The sequence below is a fragment of the Danio aesculapii genome, chromosome 13 (genome assembly GCF_903798145.1).
Source record: "Danio aesculapii chromosome 13, fDanAes4.1, whole genome shotgun sequence".
Lineage (NCBI taxonomy): Eukaryota > Metazoa > Chordata > Actinopteri > Cypriniformes > Danionidae > Danio > Danio aesculapii.
In genome coordinates, this window is record NC_079447.1 from 29,023,593 (window position 1) to 29,037,128 (window position 13,536).

A 13,536-nucleotide genomic window follows, 5' to 3' on the forward strand; every position below is an offset into this window, starting at 1 on the left:
ACAGGACGTGCGCAAAGCAACCGGGAAAAGATCTGTTTGGCTCGCTGTGATCATCATCAAATGTGATCAAGAATGAGTTTTACAAGTTTAAAACATTTTTAAAACAGTGCTTGTTTGTAAGTAATTACAGAGATTTTACCGTCTTTACTTTTTAACCACAGCCGCATGTCAGTACAACTATAAAGAAGACGCTTCAATCCTAGGTTGTGGATGTTAAATCAGGTTTATTTTGTACATTAACGGAGATCCATGCAGCAGTGGATATTAATGTGTATCCTGTCACATTTGTCTTGCAAAAACAGTGCAATGTTAAACAAGCGCACTGTGTGTAACAACATTGTGTGTGACTCATTGTTGCAGAAAGACCTGAATTAACTCCACAACAAATACATCAAATAATCATTGGAAAAGTTGTTACTGTAGTATTTCTCACAATTGTTACGTGAGATCGGCTTTCTTCATGTCTGTCACTGTGCTGTTTATCTGACGCAGCCGGAGAGGGAGGCACACTCTGACAGGTAAGTGGAAACGGTGGGCGGGGAGAACTAGCATTAAAGGCAAAGGCCACAAAAACAGCTACATTGTGTTCAGAGCAGAAAATTCCAATATTTGGAAATGTCTAATAAATAATCTGATGGGTGTTTTGAGTTGAAGCTTTACAGACACATTCTGGAGACACAAAAGACTTTTCTTAAATCTTGAAAACGGGGTAAAATAGGTGCTCTTTAAATAATGTGACTGTAAATAACCCTTTTTCATTTTTGTTAATATAAGATATTTCATTAATACTTTGAAGGAAATTTTAAGCTGTATAAACTAAGTGTAACGTTCATATATACAACAAAGAGTTTTTGTTTGTATGTTCAGTTTATAAAAACTAAGAAAATTCTTGTTCACAGTTAAGTGGAATTCTGTAGTACAATGCATTCACAGGGAAAACATTAGACCTAAATATTATATGTCTACTATGAGGCAAATGAGATTAAATCAACCTTTTGCCGGTAACTATGCATGATGCTGCAGTCCCTCACAGGCTGCTGAAGGTGCATTACTGTAAGTGTGCTCTATACAGACTGACTTGAAGTGGTTTTCTGTGGTATCTGACAGCATGTCAGAGTTGTCGTCGAATAGATCTTAAGGGTGAAACATGTAATTTACTGCACAATTACTGTCAGGAAAAAGGATTTATAAAAAGATTATATTATAAGCTATTCAGGTTGATCACAAACAGAGGCATGTTTCAACAGCTTTTTGGAAAACCTATAGCTAAATGTCTTATGGATAGTTGTGTGTGTGCTATGTGCAAACTATATAACGACATTGTGTGTGACTCATCGTTGCAGAAAGGCTTGAAATAACTCAATTCAATTCAATTCACCTTTATTTGTATAGCGCTTATACAATGTAGATTGTGTCAAAGCAGCTTCACATAAAAGGTCATAGTAAATTGGAACAGTGTAGTTCAGTTTGTAGTGTTTAAGTTCAGTTCAGTTTAGCTCAGTTCAGTGTGGTTTAATAATCACTACTGAGAGTCCAAACACTGAAGAGCAAATCCAACGATGCGCAACTCTACAGATCCCGAACCATGCAAGCTAGTGGCGACAGCGGAGAGGGGAAAAAAACTTCACTAAATGGTGAAAGTGAAGAAAAAAAACCTTGAGAGAAACCAGACTCAGTTGGGCACGACCATTTTAATTTCTCCGCTGGCCAAACGTCTTGTGCAGAGCTGCAGTCTCAATGGCGGAGACTGGAAGCTGGCCTCAGCGAAGACTCGTCTGTCTCTGGAGCGTCACAGGAATCAGTCTCATGTTCTCCACTCCTCCATGACCAACACAGTAGCTGCTCAGGATACAGCCTGGTCCAGGATATGGAAACCTTGGGATCATCTCGTCGTTGATCTTGGATCGAATCAGTGACTCTGCATAGTCTGAGGGCCTCGGGAAGAGTATCCCCAGGTGGAAATGAAGAATAAAGAAAATAATTAGCGTAGCTGCTGTTCATAGTGTATATAAACAAGATGCAGAACCTGTGTAGAAGCCCACTAAGGGGTGCACTGAGTGTATGCTTTACTAAACAAATAGGTCTTTAATCTAGTTTTGAATTGGGAGAGTGTGTCTGAGCCTCGGACGTTATCAGGAAGGCTATTCCAGAGTTTAGGAGCTATAAATGAGAAGGCTCGACCTCCTTTACTCGACTTTGCTATTCTAGGTACTACCAGAAGTTTTGAGATCTTAAAGAGCGAGTTGGATTGTAGCGAGACAATCCAACTCCACAACAAATACATCAAACAATCATTGCGATAGTTCTTACTGTAGTAAGAGAGATCTACTTCATTTTTGTCTGTCACTGTGCTGTTTCGCTACATGAAGGCTATGGCTCTGACACGCATTTGGAATGGTAGGTGGGGAGAATCAGCTCATTTGCATTAAAGGCACAGGCAACAAAAACACGATGCCATAACAGCTTAAATTTCCCAGATTTAAAAAGGTATAATAAATAATCTGATGGATATTTTAAGCTGAAACTTTACAGACACATTTTGGTGACACAAAAGACTTAGGGGGTAAAATAGGTGCCCTTTAAATTAAGCTGCTCTAGTCCACCTCCACATCTAGTTTCAAAGTGTTCATTTCTGTGTTAATGCCTTAAAATACCCCTTCGGAGGAATCTTAATATAGTTGCGTCTTAGTGTTTACTTTAACCAGTTCACTCATGTGACCTTTGAGCATTGCTTCTGTGAATACTTTGACCGATGTGAAGCAAATGTTTAGGTTAATGTAAACTTTCAGCCTACAGAGGTGAGCTTTAAAAACCTGCTCCCTCATTTCCCATACACAGAACATCTCAAGCAGTGATTCATCGCCTCTGAACTGCAGCCAAGTCTTGATGTCAGGTTGCAACACGAAAATAGATTTGGAAAAATTGTTACAGATTCTCACCCACCAGTAAAACGCTCCATCAAAAGCCCACTTGTTCGAGGCCCTGTCCGGCTTTGACCCCAACATGGCTTTTACTTTCCTTGGAAACACCGACAGGCGCTTCACTCACCATGAAGCGTGTAAAACAACTTAACGCCGGCGATAAGGCAACAGTGATCTGTTTCAGCTGGACGAGAGTAAATTTAATGAAGGCTACAGAGCCGTCTCATGCTACATCAACTCACCCCTCCTCCCCAAGCCTATTCCCCCTAGCCAAAGGCGAAAACTGAAAGCCCCAGTGGACTGGGAGGATCCACTTGATGGGCTCAGACTGGCTCAGTCAGCTCACTTTAATGGAGGTAATGGCTGTTTGTCATCCTCCAGCGTTCACTGTTCTTCCTGCCGCGCACCACTGCAGAGAACAAGGAGGAAGTGTTGAGTGAGGAGAGAGAGAGAGAGCGAATGCGAGACAGAGTGTGTGTGTGTGTGTGAGAGAGAGGGGAATCAGAGAGAAAGAGTGAGAAAGGAAACTGAGGACCATCTCACTGGAGCAGTCGTTTTTTTTAAATATCCTTCCAGTCATGGAACATGCCTGTAAGTCCTCAACTTTTTGACACTCATTGGTATGAATGGGAATACATGTAGTGCTGTGGTTGAATGAGTTTAGAAAGTTTCAGACACTCTAATAGTCGATTATGAGCTTAAAAAAACTTATTAGTATTATTATTTGATGCATTCCTGATTGTAGTCATGTTGTTGTGTGTCTTACGTGATATTGGTGGTCTGTTTACACGTGCACCCTTGTACGCTTTTTAAACATGCCTCGCATAGTATTGATGTTTTCATTATCGGCTCACGTTCTGGGAATCCAGCCTGCATTATGTTTAATCATTGAATGAACACGCACAGACTAAGTGCTGGGGCTGCATCGCTGTCCTATTTTTGCTTTGTGTCATATGATGTTCAATCAGATTTGCGATGCTTTTTGTGTGCTACATCATGCAAAGGCTGCTTGTGGATTCACTCCCTCATTCTGTCAATTATTTTCGACAGCAAAAGAGGAAACCGTTTGTTTGTGACTCTCTGAATAGTATCTGACAGGAACTATGTTATTACTCTGGTTGTAACATCACAGGTGTCATGAGTAGTTAAACGGAGCATTTGCAAGTGAAAATTGAACTGCATTGATATCCTTTTATCATAAGTCTTATGTGCATGTTTGTACGCATGACACTCGCTGTCAGAAAGCCTTTGACACAAACTACACGAGGGAACCTCCCTCTCGATATTTTGCAAAGGAAATGTATATTTGTTTGGAAGTGGTTTGCATAATCTTTCAGGCTGGGGATTTTACATGGCTGCAGGTATATTTACATATGAGCTGGGTTATTTTTTATGATGAGATGGGGTCATTTATGCTGTGGAAGTTAATCATGGGGTTTTTGAATGGATGTGCTGCATCAGTGAAAATGCACAGGAAATGTTGTTTAACCTGTTGTTGAAAGAAAGAGGCGTGTGCCTGGTTGTTTATGATCAGCACGGGGTGAAGGTGGAGGTTAAACTAAAAAGAACTCAAATAAAGAGTGTTAAATTTATTAAAATGTCAAATATACTATGATGTATCCTGTTGTATCCTGTTGTATGATGTACCCAATAATGGCTGTTAACAGTGCAGTGTTTATTTTTGTCTTTAAATGGATTGGAACTTGAAGTAATGAATGAGTACTTGGTAAAACGTACATGTGTAATATAATGTACACTTACATGATAGGTTAAAAGTCAAATAGAGGGTGTTTTATGTTCCACAGAGTCTTCTCGTGGGGGCGGCCATTTTGAAATCACATGCTTACTACACTTGTTACCTTAGAATTAATGCCTGTTATGCTTCAGACTGCACGATTTTCAAAATATTTCAGATGTTTTCACACTGCATGACTATCTGGGGTAGCGTTTTGTTGCTGCTGTGTTTACACTGTAGGATGGATTGGCGGCAGGGGGTTTCACACTGCATACCTTTACAATAGGAAGAATCGCCAACAACTTGGTCTCTGTCCACAAACTACATCTCACAACCAAACTGACATGAGAAGTGACATGGAAACAACGCGAGGTCACGTAGTGTGTACTTTGTTATTAACTACATAATGAGAAAGAAGCCTTTAGTGGGGTAGTAAATGTATTTATTTTGCTCACCTGGCTTTTGAAGAGAAGAGGCAATTTCTTCTTAACTTTTTTCTTTTTTGACCCGGTTGAAGTATTGATCAGATGACACGTCAAACAGACACGGGTGCTCCTGCCAAATTTCCACTCGTTTTTCCTTTATTTCTTGTGTCCAAATAGTCTGAAAAAAAGCACTTTTAACTTCTCCTTCAACCTCCCGCTAGCCTGCAGATACCCATACTAGTGGATGCTGCTCTCTCATTGGCTGTCAGGAATCGCAGATGTTATTTTCAATCAGAACACTTTTCGCAGGGCATGATTTGAATCGTCAAATTGGCAATTCTCTCAGATTGTGTGATTGTCACTCGTGTCAATGAGCACCGATTTGCCTGTGATTTCAGGCATTTGTCTGCAATTTCTCAAAGTTTAATCTTTCGTGGCATACTGTAGATCCAACAAGGTACTGGAAATGTTCCTCAGAGATAGTGGTCCATATTGACATGATAGCATCACGCAGTTGCTGCAGATTTGTCGGCTGCATATCCATGATGTGAATCTCACATTCCACCACATCCCAAATGACCTCTATTGGATTGAGATCTGGTGACTGTGGAGGCCATTTGAGTACAGTGAACTCATTTTTATGTTCAAGAAACCAGTCTCAGATGATTCGCACTTTATGACATGACGCGTTATCCTGCTGGAAATAGACATCAGAAGATGGGTAGAATGTGGTCATAAAGGGATGGACATGGTCAGCAACAATACTCAGGTAGGCTGTGGCATTGACACGATGCTCAATTGGTACTAATAGGCCCAAAGTGTGCCAAGAAAATATCCCCCACACCATTACACCACCACCACCTGCCTGAACCGTTGATATTAGGCTGGATGGATCCATGCTTTCATGTTGTTGACGCCAAATTTTAACTCTACCAACCGAATGTCACAGCAGAAATCGAGACTCATCAGACCAGGCAACATTTCTCCAATCTTCTATTGTCCAATTTTGGTGAGCCTGTGCGAATTGTAGCCTCAGTTTCCTGTTCTTAGCTGACAGGCGGTGTCGTCTGCTGTAGGCCATTCTGCACACCTCAGTTGAAACAAATGGATATTCTGTCTGGCCATTCTCCTCAGACCTCTGGCATCAACAAGGCATTTACCCCCATAGAACTTTCTCTTTTTCTGACCATTCTCTGTAAAACTTAAAGATGGTTGTGCATGAAAATTCCAGTAGATTAGCAGTTACTTAGACCAGCCAGTCTGGCACCAACAACAACAACATTTTCTTGACCATGTCTACATGCCTAAATGCATTGAGTTGCTGCCATGTGATTGGCTGATTCGAAATTTGTGTTTACGAGCAGTCAGGCAGGTGTACCTAATAAAGTGGCCAGTCAGTGTATAGGCATGATACTGTATTTTGTGAATATTTAAAGCAAACAATATGACACAGTATCATTATATATAAGAAAAGAAAGAATAAATAGGATAATCAATGTATTAGAAATATTTTGTTTGCATTTTGTGAATAATTTGTGAAAAAAATAACTGTAATCGGATTACGAGCATTTGGAAAAATGTATTTAACAATATAATTACAGATTTCAATTTTTTGTGTGTAATCCAGATTACACTTTCTACTTTAAACTTTAAATTCTTCTTCCTCTTCAAAATGCTACTTGTGCTTCACTTGGTATTGATGTTTTATCTTTTTATTCATTACAAATATACTCTCAAAAGTACATGTGAGCTACAGTAATTGTTCTCTTTTAGTATAATCCTCATAAAGTGGACATGAATTGGCATACTTCCCTTTATATACAGCACCCGTATCCTGTCATATAAATTTAAAGTAATTACAGCATGTGTTATAATATTACACTCCATCATTAAACATAATGAGTGTTTGCTTATGTTTAGTGCCCTGGAAATACCTCTTATCAGTGTGCTAGTCTTTCTTCATTTGAAGAATGGTGTTGGTCCTCCAAATGTTTAGGGTATAATTTCTTGCTTATAGGGAAACTTAATGCTCTGCACTCCCCCAGCGATGTACTATTATTAAATGTCCCAGATTTCCAAATAAGAGCCATCCGTGCTGGGGAAAAACACTTACAGGCAGGATGTCAGGTATTGATCGACAAGGTTTGCTGTACCTTGTTGTGCTCCATCATTGGGTAAACGGCCCAACAGAAACATTTCCAGCAATACCTCGTCTAGTTTGGTCATATCTAAAATGTTACATTTAGGTGATGCTTGGTTAGCAAAACTACTCATGCGTCAAAGAAAGATCTTATCTTCAGATCTCAGCCACTTGCTTAAATGTGATTCTGTGGCTTAGACCGAGATGACGCGCGAGAATGTTGTTTTCTAGCTTTTCTTTGGTTTTGAGTTAATAAATAAGTCATCCGAGGGGAGGAAAGAACTAAATGGCATCACTTAAACAATAATTAGCTGCTATTTTGTGCTGAGATTGGCGGTTAATAATTGATGAGCTTTTCCTATGTCTTTTCCAGTGATGCTGCATTTAAGGTTCGGTCCTTGCACCCGTTTAGGAATTGCAAGTGAAAGGTGGGATATTTTTTTAGTCAGCACCAGTTACATTTAATAATATAAAGGGAGGAGGGGGGGCGGGGTGGAGTTAGCAGTTGATCAGGCAGTGTATTAAAGGGTTGTGTTTGTTTTGATGGGTTGCAAAAGAGATCCGCTTTGCCCTTATTAGCTGTATGCCATTACCGTCTTCCCTTATGCACTTAGGCTGCACTCTAAAGCAAATGGACAGATTTCTCTCTCAACAGTAAGTCCAGACATCTGTCTCTTGGGATATCGGACTGCATTGGAATTCAGATTAAGCTTCTCAAATGAGTCCAGGTAGGCAATCTATATGAATGTGGACCAACAGTTGTGCCAGTAAGTGAATTGGTTTTTATTTCAGTTGATCAGATTTACCGACAACCTGATTGAATCTTGCTTTGATTTTGCATATATGTTGTTAATTATAAAATAGAGTCACATCACAAACCCATTCCTGAGCAGTTTTTTAAAGATGTACTGTATGTGTTTCAAGAGATTTGCATGCATTTAGTCAATAGATGGCAGTGTTATCTGGAAAACTGTCAGGAAATGAGGAGGTGTGTTGTGATTTGGTGACTCACCATACGCCCCTTCTGTTTTTAAACCTGGGACGAGGCCACAATCGATGCATGTCAGGAACTGATTATTCACAGAATACTGTGATTGAGTTCTGTTGTATGCATTCTAATGTAGCCAGTTTACCAGAGATACAAGAACTGATTCTCTTTAAGGTGGAGATATTTTTTTTTTTTTGCAATAAGGTGGAGGTTGTCTGTTAAAAATAAACCGTAAATATGGCTTGATTACAATTTGTGTCTCTACATTTGTGTCCTCATTTGTAAGTCGCTTTGGATAAAAGCGTCTGCTAAATGACTAAATGTAAATATACTTTGTCTCTGAAGAATATATGGAAATATTGAAGATGATTTCAAAGTAAATGTGCCCATACAAGCGTGTAGTATTGGTTTAATTGGATTTTTTGGTGCATATGTGAGGCTGTCTTATGTCATGTATGAAAGCGGTTTATCAGAGTACACAAGGTTCCCTGTCAGTGTTAATGGAACAGATGCAGACAGACCATGATATCAGACTGACATGCCACTCTGAGCACTTAAAGACCATTCAGGGCTCTTGCTAACCCCAGCATAGGTCCTTCATTTGATCAAATCATTAAAATGATTTTTTTCATAGCATGGGAGTCTTCAGTGGTGTTCTCATACCAAACAATGTTTATAGCAGTGACAGTGTATTTAGATATGTAGTTCCTGTGCAGTACTATATTCACATGGTTCCATCCACCATATATGCTAAGGTATTTCAGGTATTTCTGCTTTGATTATGACTGCTTGCTTCTAACTAAACCAGAAGAGTTTATTCAATAATAAATCGAGCAGTTTTGCAGTAATAATAAAAATGTCTTCGTTTTATGAACTTTTGTCAGTATTTAAATTATGATTAATTCATTAATAAGATTTTATTTAAATACTTTTAATCAATTTCAGCAGTGCTTTATTTTGTGGTTTTAATTTTTTCATCCATTCATTAATTTTCTTTTCGGCTTAGTCCCTTTATTAATCTGGGGTCGCCACAGCGGAATGAACCGCCAACTTATCCAGCACATGTTTTACGCAGTGGATACCCTTCCAGCTGCAACCCATCACTGGGAAACACTCATACACTCTCATTCACACACATACACTACGGACAATTTTAGTTTGCCCAATTCACCTATAGCGCATGTCTTTGGACTGTGGGGGAAACCGGAGGAAACCCACGTGAACACAGGGAGAACATGCAAACTAGGCAACAGCACTACTTACTGCACCACCACCTTGCCAGTTAAATTTTTTATTTAGACTTATTAACTTAGTTTGATTTATTTTAGTGTGCGGTCTGGCACAATATGGCTTCCGCCACGTCATCCAGGTGGATGCTGCACACTGGTGGTGGATGAGGAGATTCCCCTCAATGCATAAAGAGCTTTGAGCGTCTAGAAAAGCGCTATTTAAATGCAAGGAATTATTATTATTATTATTATTATAAATTTCTTTTGATTTCAATTAAGTTTGAGTTTCAGGTCAGTTGACTAAAGACCTTACTTTCAAGTCATACTAGAACTTTGCTCAGGCCCCTCAGTGGGCACCAGACCCTAGTGAAGAACCACTGGCTTAGATTATTTATCTGTAGGTTATAGTGGCTACAGATTTCTCTTAGTAGTTCACAGTTATTGGATTCCCCTGTCTATCTTCGTGACCTTTTATACTACAGCCTGGCATGCCTGCTACACCAATATTCTGCCACCCACATAAATAAAAATAACAATAACATGTTGCAAAGTTGCAGTAGCAAACATTACATGAACACATCCAACTGTTTCCATCTTGTTGTACTCAGGTCTGTGGTGTTATATGGTAAGGAGGGCCTTCAGGAAGAGCGGAAGGGGTGGAGAGCTCATACTTGATGAGAACATTCAGCTTAGCTGTGTGCAAAACAATAGCTCACATCTCCAGAGTAGGCCTGTTTTTGTAAAACTTCCTGCTCTCAATCCCACCCACCACTTCTGCTCTGGAGGGGGGGGGGGGGGCACAAGTCCTAAATCTGTGAGGCTTTTGGCCTCTTATGAAGAAAGCAATGCAATAGCTGCAAGCAAACTAAACGATTATAGCAGCTTTAGGATTTAGCACTATGAAACAAAAGTGCATATTTTTTCTCAAGAGAACCTAAGGAGAAACAGAACCAGAGGTTAATGGTGTTGACCGTGTGTCCTTTTTAGGTTTCCTCTTTCTTGCAGAATAAATAAAGTGAGCTCGGAGAAGCTGTGGTTTGTTGTGAATTTCGAATGGCTAAGCAGACGCAAAGCAGACTTTATTTTGCAGACTTATTTGATAAGCAGACTTATTAGAAGCTAAGGATCATTAAATGCTTGCACTAGAATAATATTTCCGGCCAGTGGTTGTATATGGGAGCAGGAGCTTCCTAGGTGTAACATAGCTCATCTGATGGAGCTGAAATAGAAACAGACTGGAACTGGAACTCATGCGCTTATTTTTTCAAACACAATATGTGATATTTCCTCAAGCACGTCTGTATTATAGTTCTTACCTAGTCTCAACAAATTAATATTTAAAGGGGTGGTCCACTACGAAATCATATTTTAAACTTTAGCTTATGTGTAATATTGCTGTGTGAACATTAACAACATCTCTAAAGGGTCAGAGGCGCTGTAATGTTAAAGCAGAGAAAGCTAAACTGCCGTCTAAACGCTGCTATTTCCACAAAGCTTGTTCTGTTTCTCTATTTGGGCTTTTAAAGGACACGGCACAAAGAGAGAAGTGCTTACAGTTTAATTTTAATTGTTCCAGAGAATTATAAAAAAATATATAGCTAGCATTTGACAACTGACAGCCTCCAGAAACTCTCCCAGTTCAGTGCTGGATTCGGCTAAAAACTCCTCAAAGAAGGAGCAGCTCCAACCATAATAGAGGAAGCTGTGGATTGTGAGTAAGTATTTTTATTTGTTAAAATTGATCTTTTACAAGCACAGTTTCTAGCACTAGCGGTATGTTGTAGTAAGGATGCAAACAACGGGAAATGCTGTTTGGCACCGCTAACAATTTAGCTACAAATTCATATTCATCCATCAAACCGCTGTAAACAGCCACAATCTTCACCAGAGCGACAGTGTCTCTCTATGCGGCCACTTTGCGTGCGTTATACATCTCAAATAATCAACTCACAAAAGATATGTGAATGTTTAATATCACTTACACATGCTTATAACCCGAATATATGTGAAAGACACTTGTCAGATTTTATTTTAGAGAGCAGGCGTGAGGTTCAGCCTTGTCCTTTTCATTTTCTGTCTGATTCAGGCTCAAACTGAAACGGCTAACAGCTACTTTGACCGACAGTATTTACACAGCAGAAACAAAGCATGTGCTATTAGAGATGTGACACTTTTCCTGGTGACCTGGAGCTGATCTGCGAATCACGGGACATTATGTTAGCTGACCAATCAGAGCCTCTTGAGGGCGAGCTTTCAGAGGAACTAAGAAATATGACAGTATATAATCAAAGTAAGATAGATAAAAAAAATAACGTGTTTTTTACAAATGAAGCATCAGCACACATTGCTTTGCATCTTATAAACACAACCGAAGCCTTAAAATACACTCTGGAACCACCCCTTTAATGTTTAACCAGACAGTTTAATGTTAAACATACACACACATATATACACATTTCACATAAGACGAACAAATAAATTCTTTTTGTGCATGAGAAGGATTTCTTTGATGGAGAAAAGTCTTAAAATTAAAGGTGAATGCAGCAAACAGGATGCCATCATCACTCATACCTCATTAAATAAAGTCAATCAAGCAATCAGAATCAAGCACCAGATCTAATACTTTTTTTACTGCTTAATTTTACTGGAAACATTTGGCAGTCTATTAAATGGCTGATTCAGCTGTGACAACATTCCCTGCTGTTGAAGGTCGATGTTAAAATGATAGTTTGCCCAAAAATGAAAGTCGTCATTGTGCTTTCACTTGTTTAAACCTGTTTGAGTTTTGTTGATCACAATGAAAGATATAGCCTACTGAAGAATGCTGAAAAACAAACAGCCGTTGACATCCATAGTATTTTTATTGCTATGGATGCCAATGGCTGCTGATCCAACATTCTTCAGAAAATCTTGCTTTATGTTCAGCAGAAATTAATAAAAGTTTAAAACCACTGGGACATTCTACCAGAAATGTACATTTTCACTTGTCGTCCTCAACAAAATCTTAGAAAAAACAAGCATAAAATCATACAATTCAATAATAGAATGCATCCTTGATCACTGTCAGCTTCTTCTCCGTCAAATGATCTCAATTCCGAGTCATAGCCTTAAACGTGTATTGCATGCATTTTATTTTAAAGAGCCCCTATTATGGGTTTTTGAAAATTACCGTCCATGCAGTGTGTAACACAGCACTAACTGAATGAAAACATCCAGCTGAGGTTTGAATCTGAAGGTGCAACGTGTTTAAAACGATTGATTATTTAACGAAATAGTCGACTCAGAGTCAAATAAATGAATCGAGTTGGGTTCGGATCTTTTGCTTGAATGCGTCGATGTCAATACGGTACATCACCACATATGTAGTACACCATCCGGTAAAATGTGAACGCGCTTTACCTTCAGACACTGGCGGAGAGCATGCAGGGGATCACGGGACTGATCATGATCAAAAAAAAATGTTTTACTAATGCTTTGCTTCTTAGACTTTACACACCTGAAACTTGTCTATAGTACTTGTTCACTGCTGCTCTTATAGTTGTGTAAATTGCTTCCTTGTCCTCATTTGTAAGTCGCTTTGGATAAAAGCGTCTGCTAAATGACTAAATGTAAATGTAAATGTAAATGATGCGAACTGCGATCACTGACAGATGGAGATTCTGCTGCGGGGAATAAAGGGTTAAAGTTGACTTTCACAACAACACCACAGTATAGCCAACCTAGTGCTGTTTGTTCCTGTCATTTTTCTGATTTTTGCTACAATAATCTACGCTGCAGCGTGAGATTCGTCGGCAGCAAAGACTATTATGTATGAAACTTTGACAGGGACTTTGTCAGTATCTGTTGCAGTTCATTTAGACCAGTTTCTTCTTCCTCTGGATCATAACATGTAAGTGTAGTTAAAATTGTTGCCTTGTTGTGTGTAGCAAAATATATGTTTAATTATATGTTATAAGTTGTAATTGCCCCGCGCGTCTTGTAATCACTTATCTATTATAGATCAGTGCTTTTATTGTATCTCTCAGGTTAAACCTTCATGGGGCTGTTCACATGATGTGTCCAAAGCCACATTGAAAACATGACATGTGCTTTTTCCTT

The 13,536-nt window shown here is 39.1% G+C and overlaps 1 protein-coding gene across 1 annotated transcript in view; it reads left to right on the forward strand.

Annotated features, from left to right (window-relative positions):
* The first annotated feature begins 3,331 nt into the window (after nt 1-3,331).
* phactr2 (phosphatase and actin regulator 2) overlaps nt 3,332-13,536 on the forward strand; it is a 56,281-nt gene continuing 46,076 nt past the window's right edge. Inside the window, exon 1 of the mRNA XM_056471202.1 lies at nt 3,332-3,512. Within this exon, the coding sequence (XP_056327177.1) occupies nt 3,500-3,512 (13 nt within the window). The 5' untranslated portion in view covers nt 3,332-3,499. The remainder of the gene's footprint in view (nt 3,513-13,536) is intronic.